We start from the raw sequence: 27,948 nt of genomic DNA on the forward strand, positions 1-27,948 counted from the left end.
TGGCTACTTTACCCTAGTGCTATGTGACTTAACCCTCCCTGGTGCTATGTGACCTTCCCCATGTTCAGAGTTCTCAGGTTTTATCTCTCCGCTATGCCATCCCTACCTCCCTGCTACTTTCTCAGTACTCAGGCCTAGACTGTTTTCTTCTGATCCTCCTCCCTGCTACACTATAAGGTAATGGTTTCCAATTTGTCCCCATCCTGACTCCAAAAATCCATGCAGGGAGCATCCTGAGAGTTCCTCAGGTCATCTTCTGTTCATTCTCAATGAAACCTGTTGTAATTATGCTCAAACCTCTCAGTGCCTTGCCACATCCCTTTCTATCCTGAATCTTAAGTGCTGACTCATTGGGTAGACAGAAGGCTGGATTCAGAAACCACAAGAATGTGTTTCCCTTATGTCCCACAGTTACGAACACAGGTTTTGGCTGAGTTCAAATAACACCATCCCTCTTAACGAAACCAGGGTGTGAACAAGTTACTTATACTGGCTGGGAATCCAGGAAGCACTATTGTCTATTTCTTGCAGAGGTGATAAACTGAAGATTAGAAATGTGTGTTTTCTTCATGCCAAATTAATGGCAGGTCAAGGATCCAAACCCCTCTCTTACACTGTCAAACTGTAAATGAGAAATCCAGGGACTGCAGAAAACTGGTTGGATATGAGAAAAGCTGCTAAAACCCTTGTCAAACAAACCCTAGCCAACCCAGGATATTCATGGCCACTAAGGGGAATTAGAGTTCAAAACTGGTAATTTCAAGTGACCAGATACTGAAAGTGATCCAGACACCATCTCTTTTACCAAAGAAACTTAACTGCAAGCTCTCCTGGTGTCCTGACTATCCTCATGCTATGAACTGAAGGGGGTGCTGTCTGCACGCATTTTTCAAACACCCCAAATGATTCCTATATGTACACAGCTTTGAGAAACACATACACACATAACACACACACACAAACCACACACACAGCACAGGTAAACCAGAGGAAATCTAAATAAGATTAGTGGATTGAATCAATGTTGATATCCTGATTAGAACATCAAAGAATAGTTTTGCAAAATGTTACCATTGGGGAAACTAGGTTAAGTCTCCAAGGGATTTTGCTGTGCAATTTCTTAAAACTGTATGCATATGTAGAATAATCTTAAAATAAAAGCTTGGTTTTAAAAACACCAGCCTCCACGAATAGCCAAGGCAATACTCAGTCAAATGAACAATGCTGGAGGTATCACGAAACCCGACTTCAAACTATATTACAAAGCAATAACAATGAAAACAGCATGGCACTAGCACAAAAACAGACATGAAGACCAGTGGAGCAGAATAGAGGACCCAGATATGAAGCCACACAACTATAACCAACTTGTCTTTGACAAAGGCACTAAAAATATACAACGGAGAAAAGACAGTCTCTTCAACAAAAACTGCTGGGAAAACTGGTTAGCAGTCTGCAAAAAACTGAAACTAGATCCATGTATATCACCCTATACCAAGATTAACTCAAAATGGATCAAGGATCTTAATATCAGACCCCAAACTCTAAAGTTGATACAGGAAAGAGTAGGAAATACTCTGGAATTAATAGGTATAGGTAAGAACTTTCTCAATGGAACCCCAGCAGCACAGCAACTAAGAGATAGCATAGATAAATGGGACTTCATAAAACTAAAAAGCTTCTGCTCAACAAAAGAAATGGTCTCTAAACTGAAGAGAACACCCACAGAGTGGGAGAAAATATTTGCCAGCTACATATCAGTACATATCAAAGGACTGATAACCAGAATATATAGGGAACTTAAAAAACTAAATTCTCCCAAAATTAATGAACCAATAAAGAAATAGGCAAGTGAACTAAACAGCAATTTCTCAAAAGAAGAAATTCAAATGGCCAAAAAACACATGAAAAAATGCTCACCATCTCTAGCAATAAAGGAAATGCAAATTAAAACCACACTAAGATTCCACCTCACCCCTGTTAGAATAGCCATCATTAGCAACACCACTAACAACAGGTGTTGGTGAGGATGCGGGGAAAAAGGAACCCTCTTACACTGCTGGTGGGAATGTAAACTAGTACAACCACTCTGGAAAAAAATTTGGAGGCTACTTAAAAAGCTAAACATTGATCTACCATTTGATCCAGCAATACCACTCTTGGGGATATACCCAAAAGACTGTGACACAGGTTACTCCAGAGGCACCTGCACACCCATGTTTATTGCAACACTATTCACAATAGCCAAGTTATGAAAACAGCCAAGGTGCCTCACTACTGACGAATGGATTAAGAAAATGTGGTATTTATACACAATGGAATTTTATGCAGCCACGAAGAAGAACGAAATGTTATCATTTACTGGTAAATGGATGGAATTGGAGAACATCATTCTGAGTGAGGTTAGCCTGGCCCAAAAGACCAAAAATTGTATGTTCTCCCTCATATGCGGACATTAGATCAAGGGCAAACACAACAAGGGGATTGGACTTTGAGCACATGATAAAAGCGAGAGCACACAAGGGAGGTATGAGGATAGTTAAGACACCCAAAAAACTAGATAGCATTTGTTGCCCTCAACGCAGAGAAACTAAAGCAGGTACTTTAAAGCAACTGAGGCCAATAGGAAAAGGGGACCAGGAACTAGAGAAAAGCTTAGATCAAGAAGAACTAACTTAGAAGGTAACACACATGTACAGGAAATCAATGTGAGTCAACTCCCTGTATAGCTATCCTTATCTCAACTAGCATAAACCCTTGGTCCTTCCTATTATTGCTTATACTCTCTCTTCAACAAAATTAGAGATAAGGGCAAAATAGTTTCTGCCAGGTAGCGAGGGGATGGGGGAGAGAGGGAGGGGGTGGGGAGTAAGGGAGGGGGTGGGGGCAGGGGGGAGAAATGACCCAAACATTGTATGCACATATGAATAAAAATAAATAAAATAAATAAAAATAAATAAATAAAAACACCAGCCTCATAGGCTTCTGTGAGGATCAAATGAGATAGCACATGGGAAAGAAAATTCATTCTGTGAGTGTTTATTGACCCCTCACCTCTGTCAATGCCCCATGTGAATGATGAGTTTATAGCTGTGTATAACACACACTGGGTTCAGGTTATAAAGAGAGTTACTTTCTAGTGGAGTGTCAGACCAAAGTGAGTTTTGTTTTTGAAATTATCAATAAGATTTGCTGTTTTAATGTGCATTCATTGAACAGCAGCAAACATTGAGTGCTTCCATGGAAAGGCAGGTGTCTTCAAGGTATTATAGAATTGTCAGGTCTCAGGTAGACTCAGGGGCAGAACACAAATCCACTGAAGTTGTATCTCATCATCTCCAACCTCACTGCCTCCAAAAAGGTTTTCTGTTCCCTTTGCAGAATTACCCAGAGACGACAACTGAAATGGAATGTGGGGACTTTTACAACCGTGATAACAGAGCAACCATGGATGCAATGGGCTACATCTTGTTCCTAGGGAGGGGAGATGCCTCTGGGTAGGTGGGGCTGAACCTGGCCTGGATCTCTGGATCTTGACACCTTGACTTTTGCCTGAATGACATTCCTCCATGGCTTGGTGACCAGACCCATGTCCTGATTCTGAACAGAGTCACATTTGGGTGCACTGATCATTGGTACCTGAGGACATCCCCTACCCTGTGTTCAGATAATCAATCAAAACGAAGTTCAAGAGGGTTTGGAAAGAGAAGATTTTACATAATTAAAGAAGGGATAGTATTGGGAAGTGAGACTCATTTTGGTCCCTATGGGTAATGGGAGATTATTTTATGTTTGTGTCCCTTTCATGTGGCACACAATGTCACAGGAGAACAACAATAATAATATCTCAGCTTTCTTGAGTGCTTACAATGTGAAATCAGTCTCCTCAGTGCTTCATATAACCACATGTCATCCAGGCAGTGAAATGCAATTGTACATACTGATATGGAAAATGGGTCACTGACCCAGGGAGTAAATTAGCATAAAATCCCCAAAATAATCCAGAATGAAATGTACATTTGCGCTCAGGTAGTGCAGGTCTCATCCCTAATCCCTACATGACATTAAAAAAACACATTAGAAAACTTCTAACATAGTTCAGAGAAATTGAGGTTTATTATTTGTTGTTTTTCATGAACATGAAACAATTGTGTATTTTTGTGGTATAAAATGTGATTTCATATATATGTATATATAAATATACGTATATATATCTATATAATGTAATTATCAAATCACGGGAATTAGCATACCCATCTCCTTCTACATTTATCTCATCTTTTTGTTGAGAGCATCAAGAAACTTTTCTTCTATCACTTTAAGGAAAAAATAACACATAATTGTTAACTATAGTGGTCCTTTTCTGAAACAGAAAAGAGAATTTATTCATGCTTTTTCCCTTGAAATTTCTGAAATATGCTGATTGTATGTGCACTGGTAATTTGCTGAGAGTAGATTGTGAGTGCTCTTCCTATACACTAGTACATTAAGTAACCAACCCCTCTATACTCTGTGAGGTAATGGATAGATTAACTTGCTTCACTATAAGTGATCTTTTCACCACGGATATATAAAACTTCACATTGTATGAATTAAATATATGCTAGAAGCCAAAACATAAGATAAAACACAGCTTGCTGATACAAAGGGGGGGCAAACGTGGAGAATTTGCCTGAATGTTTAAGACAAATTTAGAGCCTGGCACTGGGGGAAACTGCTTTGCCAAGTACCCAAAGGCCTGTAAGAACAAAGTGTCCTTCCTCCTCCCTCACCAGGTTCAAGGTGAGACATCCCAAGGAAGAGTTGAGGCTGGTGGTTTTAACATAGAATGTCCAAGTCTTCACATTTTTGTCCCCAAACATTGGCAGGTGTTGAGTCTCTAGCATCCTATGATGTCCACCTTCTGTGTCAACAGGAGGAGTGACCCTCCAAAGCACAAGATTTAAGATGGGTTTGTCACAGCCCTGGTACCACATTAGGCCAGCCGACGTGGAGAATGCCTTGGTGGGGCACTCAGATGTGCTGAGTCTACGGTGGTGAGCATCCAGGCTCAAGGACAGGTGAAAAGTCCAGTGTCTGTGTGCTTGGGTTGGAATTTCCAGGACGTCACACCAGCCTGGGGTCCAGGTTGTAGGGAAGACAGCTGGCATTCATGTGCAGTCACACAGTATCCCCACCAGGGGCGCTGTGGTTTCATCTGTGGCTACAAATACACACTTGGTAAGTGACAAATTCTTTAACTCTCACAAACCCATTAACCTTCACTCTAACTCTCCTTACAGTTAAGGGGAGGGAAGTAAAGGAGGTTAAATAACTTTCCAACATCATGGAGCTAATGAAATGGGGATCCAAATAGGACTGTAAAAAATGTGGCTGCAGAGCTTGCACCCCTTGATTTAGAAGGTATCCACTGAACAATTCCAGTGCAAGGTCTTGTGCAAGAAAAGAAGGACATAATTAATAATGCAAAAATAAATCATTAACAAATGCTTACATCCACCGTGTTCGAGGTACAGAACGGCAAGTGAAGCAAATGCTGAATGTGATGCTGATGATAATTGCAAGGTGAGGAATGACACATGTAAGTAGACCAAATGTTTGATATGGATTATCTCAAGGAACGTTTACAAAAAACACAGGAGGAAGAAGCCTTTATCCCCATCCCACAGAGAAGAAAATTGAGGCTAAGAGAGGAAAGGTCATTTTCCAAGGCATGGACTGGGAATGGGAGGACAAGGACTGAAACCTGGTCCTCTCATTTCCAAAGCCCATGCTCTGAACCACTTGGGCTCAAGCATCAATTCACCTTTCTATTCTTTTGCTAAACATCCCTTCTTCAGTTTTGTACCTGGCAGGCTGGCACACACATGAACCTCTGTTCCCTTCTATATATGGTGAAGACATTTATTGTTCTGACCCCTCAGTTCATAACCAGTGCCTGCTCACCAAGTAGGTGCAGCAGCACCTGAAGTCAGTGACAGCACCATACAAGTACCCATTTAAGGCAAGCCTGGCACAAGGATGGGTGAGGTCCTTAAGCAGTTCCCAGTGCTCAGCTGTTCCACATCTCACAAGGAGGCCATAGAGGGGAAGCTCAGCATTCAGCATGTTTTCCCTCTGCCAAAGAAGAAAATTGGCTTAGGAATGGGAGGGGGCCATTCAGGTGGGAATGCCTATTCTGTGCCAGAGACCCAAAAAGAACACACTGCTGGCTTATTAGCCTAAAGAAAAAAATCAGACCAGTGGCTGAAGATGTTTATAAAGGTTATTTATTATCTTACAAAAAGTTTTTAAAAATCCAAATTCTCATCTTTCAAACATGATTCATGATAAGAAATACATACTACTTACAGCCCAAATCACACATACATACAAAAACAAATGTTATGTATGCTTAGGAAATACAATATATTTTGACTCTGTTATTTTACTTCATTTGTTTCAAAGGTTTTTTACAAATTAAAATTATCCAGCAATAGAGAAATGACTGAATTATTTACACAGTTGAATACTGTCCTCTAATTTAGTCTATTGTTACAGATTTTCTTTGATTTCGTTTCAAATTTCTGACTCAGTGTCTGGCTATGTGTCTCAGGCTGGTCTGCAGCTCACCTCAAACTCATGTCCTCCTCTGTCAGCCTCCTGAAGACTGGATCACAGCCTGTGCCACCACTCCCAGCTCCAGATTTATTATGTATGACATAAAACTCTTACATCCATATATTAGAAAAAAAGCCAGGCGTGAAAGAAAATGCATATTATTATTCTGTTGGTTTAAAATAGACACATATACTAAAAGGTTAGTATTTTCTCCTCTTACACTACTTTACGACACTGTCGTAAAGTACATATTATCAAGCTTCGTGGTAACATTTATTGTACAGTTACTATGGGCGCCTGCTCCCCTGAGGGCGGGGCTCGAGTGACGTCATTCATGCGCCTGCGCCAGACGGGAGGCGTGAAATCCTCAGGTCCTCAGCTTCCCTCGCTGTCTCCCGTCCCTGCCTGGAGCTGAAGCCATGGCGGGCAGAGGAGTTGGCGGCGGCAGCAATGCTCCGGGGCCGCCCAGGCGCTCAGTCCCTGGAGACAAGCGGAGAGGTCCCGGCCACCTGGCCCTTGTCTGGCCGAGTCCAGAGTGGGGGGCGAGCGTCTGGGCATCAGCAGCGTAGGCATCGGATAGGCTTGACTTGGTTTGTAGGTGAGCTGCCTGCTGCGGTGGTGGCCAGTCCTTTACCATCCTGTGCGGGGACCTGCAGACCGGCGTCATCAGAGGTTAGTACAGGGCCTGGAAGAGTCAGGACGGCCAGTGGTTGGCAACCCGGACCTGGACGGGCCCTGCGTGGGGCGTTGAGGCAGGTGGGGGGCGGCGCGGCCAGGCGCCCTGGAGCCAGGCTGCTAGTGTTCTGGTGCCGCAGGTGCCGCCTGTGCAGCCAGTGCCCCAGGTGCCGCTTGTGCAGCCAGTGCCCCAGGTGCCGCAGGTGCCGCCTGTGCAGCCAGTGCTGCAGGTGCCGCTTGTGCCGCCTGTGCAGCCAGTGCCGCAGGTGCTGTCGCGAAGGAGCCGGCACCTGCTAGGTCATCAGGCCTGCGAGCCTCGCTAGCTGCATGGGAGTGGGCCGACCTGCGAGTGCTTTAGTCAGAGGTCGCCTCACTACCGACCACAAAGCCTTGGAGCCTCTCAGTCTCCTAGCTCCACTTGGTTGCCATCTCGCAGTGCCTGTGCAGGACCGTGCAGAACACGTCTCAGAGGGAGCAGCGTCTTTTTGGTCCGAGAGGTGAAGAGAAGGGATTGCCTTCAGGAGCGCATTCCTTGTCCCGACTCTCCCACCAGACTTACTGCTGGCAGTAGAAGGTTAAAGGGAAAGAATTCTTGCAAAGTAATCATGGTTTTTGTAATGCCTTGACTGTGTAAGTTTCAGCTGACTTAGCTTAACTGGACAAAATATAAATATAGACAAATTAACCTGAATATTTATCTTGAGTAAGAATGGAGAGGTGCATGGATTGCCTGTATATATTATCTCACTTAATCATCAAAAGTTCCTATTATGTAAGGTCTATTATTATGCCCCCTTTACAGATGAGGAAACGAAAGCCGGCAGCTTTGAGGTGTAACTTGTCCCCAGTCATAGTTGTGACTCAGCCAGGCCATCTGACTGGTTTCCCTTAAGCTGCATGCTGTACTCTCTGTCTAGCGTCTCAAGAGTTTGCAAGTCTATGTTCATTTGGTAGAGTGTGCAGAGTGCCCGGAATAGAAAGGAAGTTATTATACCCTTCTTGTCAGTCAAGGACCTAGCAAATTGATAGAAAAGGGTTTTCCAGGCCACACTTTTGAGTATGTTTTAAAGATAGAATTCTTTCTCCAGAATCCTCTGACTCCCACCTCATGTTCCTTCCATTAGACAGTGATTTTGACACTTCTGGAAGATCTTACTTTGAAAACCATGGTCTTAATCTAGATTTAGCATTTCTTGTTTTGAAACTTTAAACAAGGAAATGTAATATCAGACTAACAATCAAATAGTTCCCTTGCATGTGCTCAAGTTCAAGTTATTTAATTGGAAATGTTAACACTGCTGAGAAAGCCAGAATACTTCATAGAATTGATTAAAATGCTGACGTTTTAAAATTTCTAAAGATGAATCATGAATAAGGGCATTCTAAAGAGAAAAGGAAGGAAAAAACAGAATACTTCAGAGTCTGAACAACACCACTTCATTAGGTATTTTTGGCTAAGATTTTAAAAACTGTAATTTCTAGTTAAAGCTCTGATAGAAAAAAAACAGCTGACATCTGCTTTAGTGATACAATCTATGTGTTCAGGGAATGGTGGTGTAGTGTGACCCACACGTGGTTTTGCCTGAGTTTTGGACTCTTGGTGCTTGCATGTACATTGGCAGGAGCAAGCCAGAGAATGCCTGGCTTGATTAGCAAGTGTCAGCATGCTTTAGTCTTCTTTTGCTTGCTCTTTGACCTGCCCACGTTTGGAAAGGGTTTTAAAAATAAATGAAGAAGATCAGTGACTTTTTTTCTTTGAACAATACAGATATTTGTCTTTGAGGAGGAGGCAGTACTGGGGTTTGAAATCAGGGCCTCACGCTTGCTAGTTGAGCACTGTATCACTTGAGCTGAGCCACTAACCCTTTTTGTTATTTATTTATTTTTGCTTTCATTATTTCTGTGATAGGGTCTGTCACTTTTTGCCTGGGCAGGCATGGCCAGTGATCCTCCTCTATACACTTTCTGCTTCCTGTGTATCTGTTACTGGCCACCATGCCCAGCTTTTATTGGTTGAGATGAGGTCTGGCAAAGCTTTTGCCCCAGGTGGACTTGGACTGTGATCCTCTCCTCGATCTACTACCCTCTGGATAGCCAAGGTTACAGGTGTGAGGCCCTGGACTGGCCTCCTTTGTTTTTTTCAGGCAGAGTAGTGCAGGCTGACCTGGAACTGGTGATCCTCCAAGTGTTGGGATTACAGGTTTGCTCCATCCCACCTGGCTTGAAGTGTACTTTTTACTTTGAGTTCCGTGGAGATTAGTAGGAGACACAGGAAACATGAGTAAGAAGCAGCTTAATTTATTTAATAAATATTTATTGAGTGCCATATATCAGATGTTATTTCAAGCGTCTCTTAATAGACAAGTGGTCAATATGGCTCTGGAGAGTACTACAGTAGTGAATCCTTTCTCTAGAAGGCAGCACTTTTGTGAATTCATGTTTTCTTGATTTTATATGCAAGGATGGTTTTGCTTCATGTCAAAGACTAGGAAGTAAACAGTACGCACTCAATAATTTTATTCATAGAAAACATTTATAATATTTATTATTTTTGTTAATAAATCGGGGATCTCTAATAGTCCTGCTTTAAGGTACAGTGCTCAACTAGGGATCTGATGGAATTGAGCATAGTGTTATTCATGCTAAAGATAGTGACAGAATTTTAAAATTGCATGGGAGGTTAGGAAAATTAATTCTTTAAATTGAGAAAATTATGGGAGATATTAAAAAAAGTGAAGTGGTCAGAGAGGCTGCAGTTTGGATGATGAGTTGAAGGTTAGTGAACCTGGAAGCCCAGTGATAAGTTCCAGCTATTATAATAATCCAGCTGAGAAATGAGAACTGGAAGCAAAGTACTATAAATGGGAGGTGAGTGATGGAAATGGATTCAGGAGTTTTAAAGGACGTAGTATGAATAAGACTAACTGGACTTGAGGAAAATTGGGGTCCACATATTTTCTATACACCGTTGTGTTCATGCACATAATTAATGTTAATAAATGTGTGTACGATGAATAAAATGAATTCTCTAATACCTGACTTGGGGAACTGAGTAGTTTCTGGGACCATTTACTGCAGTAGGGAGTATAGAAAGAGCATTGGATTGAGGAATATGAGTGGTGGGGATGAGTTCAGTCTGAGGGGTTATATTTGAGGCGTCTGTGACATCTAAGAAATGGCCATAGGTGGTTGTGTGTACTGGTCTGAGTTGAGAAGAAGACCCAGCTTGAGAGACACATTTTGGAGACCCAGTTTTCTTTTCTTTTTTTATTCATTCATTTATTCACATGTGCATACGTTGTTTGGGTCATTTCTCCCCCCTGCCCCTTGCCCCTACCCAACCCTCCCGCCTCGCTTTCAGTCAGAACCTATTCTGCCCTTATCTTTAATTTTGTTGAAGAGAAGACATAAGCATAATAAGAAAGACAAAGCATTCTTGCTAGTTGAGTTAAGGATAGCTGTACAGAGAGATTCCTAGCATTGCTTCCATGTACAAGTGTGTTACAACCCAAGTTTTCAATGTTAAAAATAGAAAAATTTGAAAACAGAACTGAGGAAATGAACCACTGCTTTGGCAGACAGAAGGTCCAGCATGGAATGTAGACTGTGCAGCTCAGAGGGCAGTTTAAGAGGCAAAAGAAGGAGCCAGAGTCTTAGCAAACATGCACTGTGGTTTCAGTTGCAAACAGACAGAAACTTACTTAAAAGTTTTTTAAAAAGAAAATGTTCAGACAAAATGGAGAGACAGAGTGAGCTTCAGTGTGAGAGTGGAGTGTGGATTGGTGGAGGAAGGGGATGGAGACAAAGGAAAAAATGAGAGATTTCAGAACCAAGCAGATTTGCAATCTAACCAAACCAAGGTCCTGGAATCTGCTGAGCACATAACTCTGGAAAAATTCTCTCTCAAGCTGACATTCAATTATGGTACAAGGGCAGGAGGCCATTTTGAAAGGTTCCTACCTGAGTCTACACCATTAGGCATCAAGCTTTCACTTTTGTTTTCCTAACAACAAGAGGACATGGTTTATGGACAGAACAAGTGATAATTACTTATTAGGGCAGGATATGGAATATCACAGGATTTCTGCCAAGGTCTTCATCTCTGGAGCCCTCAAGTGTCTAGACCTGACGTGGGAAATCCTATGGGAAGTCACCTGCACTTTAGTGGTGGAAAGCTCTGTGCAGGCTCCATTCTCCTATTCTCCCCCTCCATGAGTCCTGACCCAATGGGAAGTGACTTCTACTGACCTCATGGCTCCAACAAGTTTCCTAAATAGAGGTCTCCACATACCTAACTCAAAGTCATTGCCCTATAACTGGACTATCTTCTGAGGACATCATTAGGTAATAATGCCTGCTCCTAGCTGTGAGTTCTCAGAGACATAAAACCTAGTCTGTAGCTCAATTAGGGTCTCCATTTGTGCTTTACTTACCTTTGGGGTTTGTTAGGAAAAACGCCGCTCACAAAGAAAGCTCATGAGAAAAGTCTCACGTCCATACAGCAAAGTTTAATGGCAGGCCCAAACTGCCAGACTGGCCGGGGAAAAGATGGTGCAGCCCCGAGTCTGAGCAAGCAGTGGCTTTTATAGAAGGGGGAGGATAAGGAAGTTAGCACATGGGCAGTAGTCTGTGGTAGAGGTGAGGCTGTCTTAGAGTGCGGGAATTGGTTTAAAGGCGGGGCTGCCATTTTGGCTGATTCACAAAATGGCGACATTATTGTTCTATCATTCCCCCATTTTTTCTTTAATAATGATGAGGGTAGGGGCTGAGGATCAGGAATTGGGGTGAAGCATCGGTCTCTTTAGCTCCTTCCTGTTGGCAGGGGGGCTTTGTATTGGGCATGATCCTCAGGCTCCTGTGTCCCGGTGGGGGCCCTCATAACAGTCCTCTGGATGGTTTTGGGGAGGTTGGTATCCCTGGAGGTACAACTGGTTAAACTTTTGATTAGCAATAGCAGACAATAGTAGCCCTTGTTGTAGTATGACACAAGGGAGGAAACTTAAGAATAGGAGAGCAAGAAACATAGGCTTTAGGATGGGTATTGGCCAGGAGAACCACTGTGAAATGTTGTTCCCTAGAGGATTCCAAGAGTCCTCCAGTTCCCTTCTCCATTTTTCTGATTGTTTCTTGAGAGGTGCCACCATTGGGGGAACCCATTGAGCTTGACAAGATCAGCAGAAAACACAAATAATTTTTTTGATTAAATCTTCCTCTGTAACTTTTTTTGTAGATGTTACTCAGAGCAGAACAATATTAAGATAACCTTGCTATTTTATAGACATAGAGGATTTGATTTTAGTTTGACATGACCCTAAAAATCTTTTAGGCAACTCTTAGATTATAGTCAACTTTATTACACATTGAAGCTTTTTATACACTTTTAAAACTTACTTAGACCTTTATATAACATACTAAACCCTTTGATGGTTTGTCTTTACCCCTCCTATTTGAAACAATCTTTAGGATAAACCTTTCTTTATAAAATCCTTTCTCATCCAAAAACATTTCTTTTTCCTTTAACTTCTCAAAAAATACACTTACTACCTATCTATATCCTTTTAGTTGTTTACTTTGTAGCTTGTACTTTAAAATTAGCTTTTATAAGAATTTTAAATTTATTATAGGGGCTGGAGTAACTAATTAGTAGCCCTTGTTGTTTTAAGGAATTTATGATAGGCATCAGGCCTCATCTCCCTCAGGCTTGAGGGGATATTGTTTTGGGTGTGGAAACTGTGAGGGATTTTTGAGTTTTATTTGAATATAGGGAGGGCCGTCCTGGCCCACCCCACACTCATCTTTGTCAGTCCACACTGTGGAATCTCTTTTGTCCTGAAGGAGGGTGCAGCAGAGATAGCTGTCTGGGGGTGAAGAATGTGAGCTTTTAATTGAGATAGTAAATCCCGTCCCAGAAGGGGCACTGGAGTTTTAGGTACTATGTGGAAAGAGTGACAGAAGAGGAGGTCTCCCCAAGAGCAGGCCAGAGGCCAGGTAAACTAGTGCTCTAGGGGCTTGCCAGATTTGCCCCGAATAATAACTTTTGTCATTGGACTGGGGAGCAGGAGAAAAAGGTAAAACAGAGAAATGGGCTCCACTGTCTAGGAGGAAAATGACCTTTTGTTTTTCTGCCATTATGGCTCTTCAACATTGATGCCAAGAAGTGGAGTGTGGACAGGAGGCTGGGACCCATCAATCCATAGGCGGTGGCACCTCGCCTTCTGTCTCGATGGGGGCACTTAGACCTCCAGTGGTTACCCTTGCAGAGAGGGCAGGGTCCTGGTTGGGGGTGGGGCTGTCTCCCTGGCTGTCTCCCCTTAAGCATTCTCTGCAGAAGTGCCCCTCCTGTCCACCATGGTAGCAAGTTCAGGATGCAGGCCCCAGTCGGGTGGGGCCCTCTCTGAAAGCAGCAATGAGGCCCTCTCTGAAAGCAGCAATGAGGCCATGGTGTCTCTTATCTTTTTTTTTTTTTTTTTGCTCCTGTTAGTAAGGTCCCGGACATACAGACATAGCTATAAATACAGACATGGCTAGCTGTATTACTTGGTTCAATGACTTTTTCCCTTCAGCCACAGTCTGAGTTTTTTATGAATACCTGGGGCTGACTGTTAAAAATTTATCTTTGAGGAGAGCCTCTCTCACCTGTGACTCTGAGTCCACCATGGTATGCGTTCTGATAGCCTCCTTAAGATGTAGAAAGGTAAGAGAATTTTTTTTTAGGTTGTTGCTGTAAAGTAAAGTTGTTATTTTACTTTGACACCTGACACTCTAAAGAGCAGGTCTCTTATTTGTTTGTTTGTTTAGTAATGCTGGGGAATTGAGCCCAGGGCTTTGCACATGCTGAGCAGACATTCTCCCATTGAGCTACTTCCTCATCCCCAAATACTTTTTTTCTTTACTTTGGCTGTACTAGGCTTGAAATCAGGACTTCATGCGTGTAAAGCAGCACGCTACTGCTTGAGCCATATAATCATTTCCAACATGAGTGGCCTGGGCCAGAACCCATTGCTTTTCTAATAAGAGTCTGGTCTAGTAGAAGCATGATATCCTTTCATGTCAGTTGAAAGGTTTGGATCACAGAGATAAAGGCTTGAATGTATTTGTATGGGCATCAGTACAGCTGTTTAGATGTTTTTAAATTTCCCTTAGATCTGATAACTGGAAGGGGACATAGGACTTGCCCTCTTCCTACCATTGCTTGTTGAAGAGGGAAGCATTCGTTAAGAGATTCTGCATATTGGAATGGCTTAGAAGGTAGAAATTTGTATAGGGGACCTCAGTTTACTTTTTTTACTTTTATAGGAAAGATCTAATTGGAGTATGTTATTGTAATTTAAGGAGCCCTGTGAAGGCCACTTCTCTTGGTCACCCAAGGCATACTGAGGCCAGGCCTCAGTACAAAGCTTCCAACATCTACCAGCCAGAAGACTGGAAGGTGCAGATCCCATCTAGAAAGAACAAAACACTAGGATCCCATCTTTTAGCTAACAGCAGGCAGCCTCTAATAAAGGCTACCTTTTTAACAAAGAAATAAATCATTTGTAAAGTTAGAGAAGGGCATTCAGAGGGCATTTCAGGCCAATAACAGTGCCATACGGGACAACTAGTGTTAATATTTGGAGGGAAAAATTTATGTTGAGGCCCAAGGTTTAGAAAATTTTAAATGAGAAGTTTAGAGACCACAGTAATGTCTATTTTGTTATTTCTGGAACTATAACCTTGAGCTAACAATTAGCTTACAAGGGCTGGGTCTGATGCCCTGAGGTGTGAGGTGGGGCTAGGAGCAGGACTTGTGCAAGGTGCCACTCCCTCCACACACACCTGGGACAAATGACCCTGACTGCCTACGCCTGATCCTGCAGCCTGTCGCCCCCTCCTCTTCCTGTGTACTCTGCGTGCGTTTATTCTAGGGGAAGTGGTGGCAGGCTGCAGCCATCCCCACGTGTGGCTGGTGGCCCAGGATGTGCTGGGTCCTCTCTGTGGATTTTCTTAGCTATGGCAGGTGTTTTTGCTGTGTCCAGGAGCCAGCATCCTGTGCACAAGCGTGCCTGTTTGCCTTCCCTCCTCCCTTTGTGGGGGCGGAGTTATGGCATGAGTGTGGCAGCCACAGGTTTTTATAAGTGCTTTTTGTAAAGCAGCTAACTTAAAGTTACTTTAGACTGAGAAGCCTGGCAAACTAGTTGGAATAACTTAAGTCATTAAGTACCACGCTACAGGTTTTTCGTGGGAGGTAGGGTCCCAGTAAGCCCAGGGAGGGGAGGCAGACAGAGACAAAGGATACGTGGTGAGACCATGGAGGAAGTAGAAAAGGTGTGCTGACATCTTAGGTAAGGGAGGGGAAGGCAGAGCCTGGAGGCATGACACACGCCTATGGGATTAGCCATCACCTGTGTCTCTAGGTTGCTCCCACTTACTGGTACTGGAACACTTTCAGCAAAATGAAACCTCCACTCTCTGGTCGCTGTCTCAGGAAAAAGGGACATTAGATGGTGGGGGGAAGAGAAGCAGTCATCAGATGACATCATCAAACAGGACTCTGCCAATGTAGCAAATAAATCTGTACACAAATAAATCTGGGGCTTGGTCTCAGCCCACAGGAAGGGAGCATGAGCTCTCCCAGAGCTGGAATCACCTTGAGGCCAAAGTTGGCAAGGAGTGGCTTTCTTAACTCCATGATGGGGAAAGTTTTTCAGGAAGATAGGAGGAGATAGGTAGAGTAAGCAGTGCAAGAAGTCTGTTTACATGGGGAAGGAGGAGGTTTGGGAGAGGAATTGGTTGATTTAGAAACTGGTTTACAGGCTCATAGAATCTGTACAGGGAACAGAAAGTACAGAGGGAGGGTTTGATGCAGAGATAGGGAAAGGATTGGACATAGGAAAATTCCTTCCATTTACCAGCACGCTCACAGAGATTGTATAAATCCCTTAAGATATTGGGATTGAAAATGCCATTAAGTGGCCATTTGGAAGCATTATCTAATGGGTATTGGGGCCAGGCCGGATCACAGAGAAAAATGAGCTTTCATGGCTTAAGATCAGGCGTTAGGCAGCCTCCAAATAGAACTACTGATCAACGCATGACTATACAAAAGGTAGTCTGAGAAGAAGAAGATAAAAGCTGGGCTACTTGGGTCAAGAGTTGTCCTGTGCCTCAGGTAATGGGATTATTCCCATAAAGACTGAGTAGGAAAGAGGCCAAGAGCTTGCAAATTTCCTCCCCCTGAGAGTCCAGGAATAGCAAGAATGGCTCCCCTGTTGAAACTGTAGGAAGCTGGGCAGGAAAACAGTATGTGCTGCCTGAGAGTGGTTTCCTAGAAGTCCATGCTCACTCACATAAAGTTAGAAAGCACTAGCATTCACTCATTGGCACCATCATGCTGGAAGATAGTATGCACCTTGCCTTGAAGGAGGCAAGGGTGTGACTCTTGCCTGGAAGAATTCTTCCCAGGAGGTTAATGTACAGGGTGCACAACCATTGTGTGGACACCACAAGTCATGTGACCCATATGGTGTCTTCATAAACCCTCTAGAAATAAAGAACTCCCAATGGCTACTTACAGTTGAGAAGATAGAGAGTCAACTCTTTCATCCAGTGTCATCTTGAAATGAACTACTCCAGTAAGTTTCCAGGAACACAGGACCCAAACATTTTTCTTCCCATTTACACATTCCCCATCCTACCCTTTCCCCAGCCAATAGGTACCCAATATGAAATTAGCTCCACACTGCCTCCTGCTGTGTGATAAACCAATTATTTGAGGATCTTCAACACTGGTCAGAGTTTAAGTAGATCCACTCTCAGGTGCCCAAGCCTTGCCGCCTGGGATACCAAGGCCTTTATGCTGCTGTGACTATTTAACTGTAGGTCAGAGCCAGAACAGAGACCTGAGGCAAGTCCACACCCAGGTCAGTTTGAGTTTTCTAATGATATCTTAAGGTTCATTTTGTAGTTCAGTGGAAGAGGCTTATGCATTCCTGTCCAGTCCTTCTTTATGATAGCAGGACTCAGCCCCAGGGTGTTGCTGTCCATAGTTCTCATGTCCCCTCCCTGTGTGCTCCAGGTGGCAGCATCAAGAGAGAGGCCTGGCAGATTCAGAACACATGGCAAGCCAACACTCTATGTTCAGGACACCTAGCGACCTAAATCAACACCTGCCATTTCTTACCAAGGAAGGCAGATCCTGCCCTGGGTCTCCAAATGTTTATCCAAATGCATCTCCACATGATAGAGTGTGGGACCTGCCCATGCTCAAGCCTTTGCTCTTTACTGATGGCAGAAGTGATAGCAAAATACTGGAGGCTCTCATGGCTCTATCTCTGCACAAAAGTGAGCACAGCACCCTCACCAGGCTTCTCCAGGAGCAAGGAGCAACTTTCTGGAAAGCTCCTCTCTCTGCTGTGAACTTCTACAAAGACATGGACTCCTACAAAGCCTTGGGGATCATAGGTTCAGCTCAGTGTACCTGAAAGCATCATTCCTGTGGTTATAGAGGTTGACTGGCATAACAGAGAGGTTACAAGAGGGATGCTATGGCCCATGTGGATCAAGGACCATGTCGAAGGAGAGAGCGGAGTTCATTCAACACACAGTTAATGAACTGTGGCCATGGGACTCACAGGATGTTCAACCTGAACTCCTACTTTTTGAATTTGGTTTTTGGCAAACGTGGAGGGAGGCAAGGGCTGGTCTTCATCTCTACAGGAATATCTATAATTCCTGCCTGGTGCCATCTGTAGCAGAATGTCAAGAGCTGGAGGAGGAATCTGGCCTTGAACAGGAAAGCAGAAGATGGGGGAAGCTGTAGCTGAGGTGAGAGCAAGGCAAGAGCAGGGCTGGGTTAGGGCCTCAGTGCAGGTTGCAGGATCCTGTGACCCTCAAGGAGCCAGCAGGGTCATGCTCACAAGCAAGCCCCTCCCCATCATCAGCAAGCAGAACCTTGCAGGGCAAAAGCAGGGAGACCCATGGGTAACACTGCCCCTTGGAGCCACTATGACCAGGGCCCTGCACAGGCGGCCATGAAAGAACTGAGAAAAATGACCTGAAGGATCAGGATGAATCTTCACGAGTAGGAGGATGCAATAAGAGGATAGGGCAGAGGCCACTGGGGACAGAAACAGGGATTAACCAATCACAGTAGAAAGGCACAAACTTTCAACAAATCCAGCACTCAGTGGATGACCACAAACATTCCAAGGTCCACTCATTTCTTTCTTTCCCTGAAAGTGCTGGTTCCTCATCAACATCTTCCAGAAACAGTTGGAAGTTAGTGCTTGTCCTGTCTCTAGAGGCTCAGAAGAGACACAGGGGCCTTGACCTCGTGAGCCACACTGCAGCCTCAGCACTAACTCCTGCCTTTCCCTGGTTCCCAGGATCCACACACGTGACCTCATTTGCCTCCTGTACCAGGATCTCAGAATCAAGTTGAGGCTTGAGTTGTCTGATCTCAGTCCTTTATTTAATGGGACAAGGAAGATTCTGACCAGGGATTTTGTAGAGAGTTTAGGGAAGGGTGCTAGAATTCCCAGGCAAAGGAGGCTGAGAGTATGACCAGCAACTGGGCAGCTCCATGAGAGGAAAAGGAGAAGTTGGGGTCACCTTGGGGAGGCCCTGTGGTCAGGAGGAATATGTGAGCATGTATTTTTGCCTCGGTGTGCATTTGTGTGTGAGCATAATCACACATGTGTACATGAACATCTGTGACTGCATGTGTCCTTATCTGCATCTATGTGCATATGTGTAATCTCTGTGTACACATGAATTTGTGTGTTCATATAAGGCTTTGTGTGTATGTAATAGTCTCCATGTACACATTTGTGATTTTTCCCTAAATACAACTATGGAACTCAAGTCTAGGGTGAGTTGTGGATTTCTGGTTTTGTTTTGAATCACTGTATGGCTATGTAGCCCAGCCTAGTTGTGAACATTGATCCTCTGGCCTCATCTTCCCTAGTTTGAAATTACACTTGTGCAATACCACATCCAATGTATATTCCATTATTATTGCTTCCCTTCTTTAAATTTCCCACCACTCAGTTAGTGCATTAGCCATGTGAGACAAGTGCTAAAATAGTCACTGGAGATACAGGCACTAGTGGGCATGAAAAACTAATGACTTCCTAAGAATCAGATGCCAGGATGACCCCCTCCATGGGCAATCAGGGAGATTGAGGAGGTCCTGAGATGCTTAATGATCTGGGCAGGGTCACACACCTAGCCCTGTGTCCTCAATGTTGGAGCAGTGATTGCACCCAGGCCTGTCCAAGACACTAGGGTGCAGTGTGTGGGAGAACTGTGTCAAACCTGTCCTTATGGCCTAGACTGGGAGGGGGTCCAACATTCTAATAGACTTTGGGGAGGTCTGATCTTAGGAATATTTTCAGTTGAGGTACCTCCAGAGATGCCCTCACTTCCTGGATGATGGACCATAGAATGTTGAACCCTAGTGAGCAGGTGCCCACATTCCAAACCAACTGTAGCCTTATCACTTGTCTGGAGACGCTGTAGAAAGAAGGATGTTCTCTCACTGTCTCCCTATTTGTGGAGGTTCAGGCCTCAAGAGAGCCCAGAGTGGAGGTGTAAACCAAGTCAAGACACACTGGGTCAACCCTCACCCAAGACACACCTGGAGATTTTATCAGAGGACCTCAAAGGTGACACAGAGCAGGCCAGGGCAGGCATGGCAGGCCACCCCAACCACTTTGATCCCCCACAGATAACACCAGAGAGAGAGAGAGAGAGAGAGAGAGAGAGAGAGTGTGTGTGTGTGTGTGTGTGTGTGTGTGTGTGTGTGTGTGTAGCTAAATTCTTTCTCAACTCTAAGCCAGTGAGTCCTTTTCCAGTTTGATTCAGTTTCCATGTTTAAACTGTCCCTTCTTGGTCCCAACCCAGAGTGAAAATGAGTCTCCTCTCTCCTGGAGGAGCCCTGCAGGGTAGAGGCCCTCAAGGCAAGAACCCTGAAGAAGTTGGTGGGCCACCTGGTACCTTCCCTGCTGCTCGGGGACCCACTCTTTGTCCCCATCTTTCTGTGCACTTACCGACAGTTTGCTGCCACTCAGCAGGTGCTGGACCTGCTGTTCGCAATGTGAGCACCGCCTCCAAGCCCAGAGAACTCCCCCAGTCCTGCCTGTGCCTAGGGAATGCTCTGTGTGATGGTGGGGGTTGGGTGCTCAGGGACCACACTCAGGGTGTTGCTAGGACGACATGGGATGAGCCCTGGGAGTGCTTGTCCTGGACCTGTCTCTGCAGGATCCACTGTCCATGGCTATGGACTCTTCTACGTGACTCCCCACCCAGCTTGAAGACTTTCTGATCCTTTTTCCTCACTTACCTGAGTCCTCTAGCAAACCAATCTCCTCATTTGTAATGGAGCTTCCTCATCCACAGACATGTCCCTGACCTAGCTGTATCCAGATCAGGGAGCTCTGGGGGTGGGCCGGCATCTCTGTATCCACTGAAGTATCTGGGAAGGAGCTGCTTGTTCTAAAGTACATGAGGCACATGATGTGTGGCAGGGGATTGCCAGGCATATGCCATCATTTGATCAAAGAGCAGTTAAAGTTAAATCCCTGTCATCCTCAGCTCCATTCATAGCATGGAGCCAACCATTAAAAATAGACATCATAAGCAGGTACAGTGGATGTGACATCCTCACTATTCCTCTAGATATGGCTGCATCCTCCCCTACTCCAGTGAGGATTGTGGACCAAATGATCAATTCAAAAAGTAAGTGAGCTTCTGGCCATCAGGGAGGCACCTGTTGGCATAAAACGAACATTGGTGGGACTTGGTATGGGGAGGACTCTGGGCAAAGCCTGTATCCCAAACATCTTGTGATTTCCACTTGAGGACTCAGGTCTAGGGCTTTCCCTAGTGGAAGAAGAAGACAAGAGCTGCATATGAGTTCCTGAGCACCTGGGGACCACAGGGCAGACTAGAATAGCAGAGCCAGACCTTTTGAGAATGCATCAACCCCACCACAGCCCATCCTGGCCAGGCTTCCCCAACTTGTTGCATGTCAGGGACACACAATGTATGAGGGCATCTATCCTCACTAATTGGCACTAAACTGGTTCCCAGGGTTCTTGTTGAGTTCTCAGTGTAGTGTGTGCTCCTCGGAAGAAGTGTGTGTAGGAAGACCCTGAATACAGCAGAATCCACCAGGTTCAGGTAGATGCCAGGCAGGAGTACATGCCCTAATTGTCTTGACATTCCTGAGGGAAGGGTCCCAAACAGACACAGCACTATGTGGAAAGTCTCTGAGCAGGGACAATGCACTCAAAACATTGTGCTGGGCTCCCTCCCATGGAGGTTGCCTGAAGCTCCTCCCTGTTTATCTTGCTTGACACTGCCTGGACATACAAACATCTTGGTCTGGGGTGAGCTATCCTCTGGATAGACAGGTACATTCACAGGAACCCGGTACCCACAAGTTCACTGTGGCATGGCAGGAAAAGGCAAGACCAGGGCTCTGATTCTGCTGCACATCCATCTGACTCCAGGGCCATCACCTCTGTCCTTGATATATGGCTGGACCAGTATTCAGATGATTTCTGTCAGCCTCCAGAGTTTCCCTGCCTCAAGATGCTGATGGCTTACTTGCAGCTTACCATGCCTGGCTCAGACCTGGATAGGCATGCCCACCTTCTCCTGACCCAATGGGAGCACTTCAAGCCGAGTGAAGGAGAGCATTATGGTGAGAAGCCCGGGGCTGTGAACATAGTGCACATGAGTAGAAGGTCATTGTTGGACCTTGCCCTAAGAGCCCCGAAGCCTAAATCAGGAGAACGACAATCCTGGGACTCCACAGAGGGTGGACCTGAGTCTCAGAAATTGTTCTTTTCTGGGGACAGACACTCTGGCTTCTCAGGCAGGCTGGGGTCATTTCTGCCTTGAGAAAGCTTAGTGCAAGGCAGTCATATGGGGTTCTTGTGTCCTGCAGCTGTATCACCAGCTCCAGTGCTGGTCCTAAACCCAACTCCAGACCTTGATCCAGGTCCCTCAGAGGCTCAATATCTGCAGCCAAACATGGTTTCAAGCCCGTCACAAGAGACTTCCTGGCCTTCTGTTGTGGCCACCAAGAATGAACTGCGCATGGAGAAGCCTCACCTCTTAGCTTTCCCTCCAGACCTGGTGGCAAAGCAACTCACACTGATGGATGCTGTGAGTATCTGATGAGGGCAGGGTTGTGGCCTCTTCTGCCCAGAACTGGTGTTCCCTGGCCCAGATTCGATGTTCTCATTGAAACCCCAGCTCTACCTTTGCAAATCCCATGACCATGGCAAGTTTCTTAAGACCTAATCTCAATTCCCCTTCACACAATGGAAATTGGAATGCCTATAGTTACTGTGAAGATTCAGGGATTGGGACAGAGGTGTAACCAGGTCAGTGTGTCACCTTGATCTTCATATAAGGCCTTTCAAGTTATAACACTCATTAGGAACCTGATGTGTCCGTGATAGCATACATAGGATAAGCTTGTGGTTATAGCAAATTTGTATGTGGACCTGGTTTTAGATTGATATAGTTCTGGGTGGGAGTGGGGGTTGCAGAAGGTAATAGAGGGCTGTGCAGGCATGAGACACTTTCTGGCAGCCCTCTACTGAGTTTCAGTAGGAAAAATACCCTTCAGCCTCTCCCACCATGTGTCCTTTGGGTCACTCATATGTTGGGTGCTCTTGGTGGTTAAGTAACAAATCCAGAGATTTTACAAGGTTTTACCCACACCTTCAGTTTCTCAAGTTCCTGCATCTACCACTGAGCTCCAATCATGGCCTGGACACTTTGGTCTGTGGCAGGGCCAGGTGACATGGATCCCCTTCCCCGGGAGCTGTTCAAGAAGGTGGTACCATACCACTGCCTCGACTCCATGTGGTCTCAGCAGGACATGAAGGGCAAGAAGTATCTCGCCCCCACCATCCGCAACGCCATCACTCAGTTTGAAACTGTGGTCTCCTCTGTCATCACCACCTGCCTGGGAGACCAGAGCCTGAAGGCCTCAGACAGAGCCCAGGTGGTGGAACACTGGATTGAGGTGGCAATGGTATGCTCCAGGAGGGATCTAGGGAAACCCTTTTCACATGCCTCCACTCTCAGGAGTGGACTGTGGTCAGAGCCACTGCCAACACCCAGCTCCCTCCTCCAGGTTGTGGCCTCGACACTCACAGTCTATAGTAGAGGAGCATGGGGGGAATCACACCCTTTGACACTCTACCTGTGACATTATCAGAAGTCCTACTCTAGTGACACCTGAGTCCCTCTGTGTCCCCGGAGCTCCCCACCAACAGTATCATCAGGAGGGCTCATCCCTGTAGTAAATGAAAGCAGGCACAGGCAGAAGCTCCTTCCATGGCTCACATAGTCCTCCTCTCCAGGAGTGTGGAGTCCTGAAAAACTTCTCCTCCCTCTATGCCATCCTCTCTGCTCTTCAGAGCAATGCCATCCACCACCTGAAGAGGACTTGGGAAGAGGTCTCCAGGTGAGTGCACTCCCCTCCACAGGATCTCTTTGTGTACAGGAACTAGTATAGCTAGCTCTTCAGTGAGCCCAGACATAAGCCCTGGGTGCAGGGACCACTGGTGGCACAACTCAGTCCAAATGGACACTGGTCAGACAAGGATTCTTTGTCCACCAAACACCGGGCAAAGTCTCATGGTAGATTTCTTGGCACCACAGAACTCCATGAAGTTGAAATTCAAACAGAACCCCTCAATGGAAAGGGGATTTCGACCCCATGTTGTGCCACAACAAAGGTTCTCCTAGAAACTCATGTGTGCTTAGGAAACTTCTCCAAAGCTCTTGCCCAGCAGTTTGGAGTCCCATTTCTGAGAAAAATGAATTGATGCTCTTGCCCCTCCAAACCCTTCCCACTGTCCCTGCCCTTCCTGCAGGGACAGCTTGAGAAAATTCAAGAAGCTGTCAAAGACTTTCTCTCATGAGTTTACCCATGCTCGAAGGAGGGAGCTGCTCAGCAAGGTAGGGGAGAGTTTGGGGGCAGACAGGAGGAGGCCAGAAGTGATGTTAGTTCCACGTTTTTTGCACATGTCTGGTCCTGGCTCCCTGGATAAGGTTAAGAGGGATGTATTGGCCGTTGGACAGATGGGGGCCAGTTTGAGGTAAAAGAGTCTGGTAATGGGATATTGTGGGAGCAGTTGGTGTGACCCAGGAGGGTGGATGAACCAGCAAAATTAGGAGAGTCTCTGGCATCCCGGTCAAATAATGATCCCTCAAGACCTGTCAGACCCTAGCGGGCAAAATCAGAGTTTTGTGACAGGGAACAGCCTGTGTTCTGTGGAGACCTGAAACATTGACAGAGCATCAGACCCACTTGGGGACAGAGACTGCAGTGGAGGCTGCAGTGGAGGCTGCAGTGGAGGCTGCAGTGGAGGCTGGAGCAGGCAGGAGTATGAGACACTTTTTCCCTCTCCCTTTGTAGCTTGACTCATCACTAAGCCTGGAACCACAGAGGGGTCTGATGAAAAAACCCTGATCAGTGGCCACATGGGGGCTGACAAACTGCTTCCCTTAAGCACCTCTAAGGCCGTGCACATGTTGCCACCCCTCTGAGGGGCTCAGTTTTGTCATCTGGTTATTGATGAGTGATGAACATGCAGGCAAACCACCCTGGAAGCAATGAGGTCCAATGGAAAAAATGCATGTGCAGGAGCTCTGAGCAGGACTTGGCCACAGGATTGATGAGGACAGCACTCAAGGAGATTCTGAGTCTTTCCTGTCCTTATGACACAGGTGTATTCTCCTGTGCAATTTGCAGATGATGAAACAGGAAGAGTGAGGCCACACAACAGCGTGAGTGAGTGAGTGCTTGAGTAGGGACCTGATCTAAATCTAATATACCTGGTGGCAGGTATAGCACAACCAAGCAGGGTTCCTCCAGGCCCAAGGTTAGAGTACTGGATCAAAGTGTAGAAAGGAACATTATCAATACAAAAAGGTAAGGTCACAGTGTAAATGGTAGAGCACCTCCTAGCAAGCATGAGACCCAGAGTTCAAACCCCCGTACCACCAGAGAGAGAGACAGGCAGACAGACAGAGACAAAGAGAGGGGGAGAGGGACAGACAGACAGACATTGACAAAAACATACGTCAAGAGGGGAAAGGGTTCACTAATCCCATCCTTAATCCTGCCAGGGGAGGATTTCTAAATTTGCAGGCCTAGGGAAGAAACTCAAGAGATCACAGAGGCAGCAGAAGGAGGTGGTAAGTGACTGAGCCTAAAGGTAGTGAGCAACTCCCAGGAAGCAGTGACTAGAGGGGACTCCACAGCCCATCCTGCCTATTGCCCCACTGCCTGAAATGCCCATCCATTACGACCTCACCTAGAATCTGGCACAGTCTACCAGGAGGGTGGTGGCAGGGGTGTCATACCTCAGGATCTGCAAAATACAAGCTTGGATCTAACCACAGGCAGTGCAGGCTTGCAGCTGCCAGGAGGGGGTTTCTAGAGAGAGGTGGCCAGTGGTCTCCAGGATATTCTAAGTGGAAGGCCTTGGTGGGCGTGGGGTCAGGCTGAGAAATTTTCAGAGTGGGGCCCTGGAACTTGCTGATCACTCCCCACCTGATGCCTCAGGGTGATATCAAGGGAATCATCCCCTACCTTGGCACCTTCCTCACTGACCTGGAGATGCTGGACAATTCCATGGAGGACTATCTGCATGTGAGTGGCCTTGGGGCAGGGTTGGAGGAATGGAGCTGGATGGAGAGATCCCCTGTGTTGCCCTGACCTCCAGCTCTCCTGATAGACCCACTTACTCTTCTCAACACCACACCCATCCCACCAGGTATGGGATCTTTACAATAGAACTGCAGGCAGGTTTGGCAGGAGAGTGAAGCAAGGTCCTTCAAGTCAGGCAGTTCATGGGACAAGCAGGGCCTTCTCATTCAAAGCCTCAGTCTCTGAGATGTTCTCCTAGATTACTGAGCAAAAGGGTTCCCGACCTGTGTCCCCAGGTCCCAATGCCCTGGAATGAAAACCAGCTCTAGACCAGTCTTGGGTGGGCCCTGTGGTGGGCTCTCATGGTAGTGCAGCGTTAAGCTTGGTTTAATTGTGAAGAGGCCACTTGGTAACCTCATTGCCTATCTACCTTCTAGGGAGGAGCCATTAACTTTGAGAAGATGAGGAAGGTGAGCAGATGCCACCCTCACTTGTGAGGTGGATAGTGAGAAGAGGTTGACTAGTAGACTCAGCTCTGTCCACCACCAATCTTCATTTATGGGGTCATTTGATACAGAGAGACACTCTCCACAGAATGTTGGGGGTGTCAGAGCTAGGGTCAGCATGGTGGGAGTGACTGTTTGAACTCAGCTGTGATAACAAAAGGGAACCTGAATAGGACTGTGGGAAGGCGAGAACAGGAGTACTGACATAGAGATTGGTCATTGCCTCAACTTGCACCTGCTCAGGCTGTTGCTGTCTTGACCTTTCCCTGGCCCAGGAATTTGATGTCATTTCTGAGATCAAGCTGCTGCAGTTGGCCTGCAACAACTATGATGTTGACCCCCACGAGCACTTTGGGACCTGGTTCCGAGGAATGGAGAGGCTCAGTGAGGCCCAGAGGTGAAGTGGGGCAGGAACTGTGGGCAGTAAGAGTAACTCTGTGTGGCCCCCAAGAGCCTGTTCTGTATCCAGATTCAGTGACACACTGTTATCTGGTGAATGCTGGGCACCTGGAGTTCAGCTTCCAGGCAGGCCAGGAGAGGGAGGCAGGGTTTGCCTCCTGATAACCTCATAGCTGTCCCTTTCCTTAGCTACCAACTCTCATGTGAGCTGGAGTCCCCATTGCAGTCAAACAGCAAGATCCCCAAGGCCAACAAGCACACAAGCATTGGGAAGCAATGGAGAAAGTAAGTGCCTTTGCACTGCTGGGCAGGGGACAGAGAAGCTTCTGGGCTGTAGGCTGGGGGAGCCATTCAAGGAAGTATTGTGAGGATCTCACCCCACCTAAACTGAGGCCTCCGGGCCTCAGTTTCCTCTGTGAACTGGAGAACTCCCTCACATGATGTGGGAGTATGGGTTAATGATCAAGAACCAAGAACAGAGCAAGCCCAGAGTGCTATGGGGAGTCAGGGTATGGGATCTGTCCTTGTGGATGTCCCTCAAGTAATCTGTCTCCTCCATCCAGCCACAAGGTCCCCAAGACAGAGCTCAGTAGTAGCAGAACCTCCCACTCCAAGAGGTGTGACCAGCTTAGCTGTGGCTCCGATTTCAGCAGTGGGGACACTGGTGACCAACTCTGTGTGGACCCAGCTGGCTCTACCAGCTCACACATGGAGGGAATCCACATGAGCTGTGTCCTGGGGTCTCCTGATGGCCAGGATGAGAAGACAAGCTCACAGCTTTCCACATTCTCCTATATGGTGCCAGCCTTCACTGTCTCCACACAAGCCCAGAAGCTCCAGTCCATCAAGGGGCCAGCTCAACACTCCCTCCCATGAAAATGCAATGACTCAGACCAACAAGGGCAACTTCAAAATCATGTCCACTCAAGACAAGGGTTTGTGGGAAGAACAAGTATGTGAATGAATGACTATGGAATATTTGCATTAGAAGAAAAAAATTACTGGGAAATATTTGTGTAAATAGAATATGCTAGTTCGTAATTGTTATTAAAGTACTGTTTCTATAAGCTAATCATTGTAGTTTATTCTTAAATTTCCTGTGAAAAA

General features: G+C 45.9%; 1 protein-coding gene across 1 annotated transcript; it reads left to right on the plus strand.

Moving 5' to 3' along the window:
* Positions 1 to 7,132: 7,132 nt before the first annotated feature.
* Positions 7,133 to 27,913, plus strand: LOC109683009 (ral guanine nucleotide dissociation stimulator-like). The gene is made up of 13 exons (XM_074060260.1): positions 7,133 to 7,272; positions 20,932 to 20,991; positions 21,768 to 21,961; positions 22,208 to 22,428; positions 22,999 to 23,308; positions 23,640 to 23,743; positions 24,156 to 24,240; positions 25,414 to 25,482; positions 25,853 to 25,939; positions 26,374 to 26,406; positions 26,718 to 26,839; positions 27,031 to 27,126; positions 27,405 to 27,913. The coding sequence occupies exons 5-13, from the start codon at positions 23,036 to 23,038 to the stop codon at positions 27,715 to 27,717; spliced, it is 1,182 nt and encodes a 393-aa protein (XP_073916361.1). The 5' UTR covers positions 7,133 to 7,272; positions 20,932 to 20,991; positions 21,768 to 21,961; positions 22,208 to 22,428; positions 22,999 to 23,035; the 3' UTR covers positions 27,718 to 27,913.
* Positions 27,914 to 27,948: the final 35 nt, after the last annotated feature.

Source organism: Castor canadensis, chromosome 17, assembly GCF_047511655.1.
Source record: "Castor canadensis chromosome 17, mCasCan1.hap1v2, whole genome shotgun sequence".
Lineage (NCBI taxonomy): Eukaryota > Metazoa > Chordata > Mammalia > Rodentia > Castoridae > Castor > Castor canadensis.

Coding starts and splice junctions, on each gene's coding strand:
- LOC109683009 (XM_074060260.1), top strand. CDS start 23,036: ATGGCCTGGACACTTTGGTCTGTGGCAGGGCCAGGTGACATGGATCCC. Junction 23,744..24,155: donor ACTTGGGAAGAGGTCTCCAG/GTGAGTGCACTC, acceptor CCCTTCCTGCAG/GGACAGCTTGAGAAAATTCA. Junction 26,840..27,030: donor AGGCTCAGTGAGGCCCAGAG/GTGAAGTGGGGC, acceptor CCCTTTCCTTAG/CTACCAACTCTCATGTGAGC.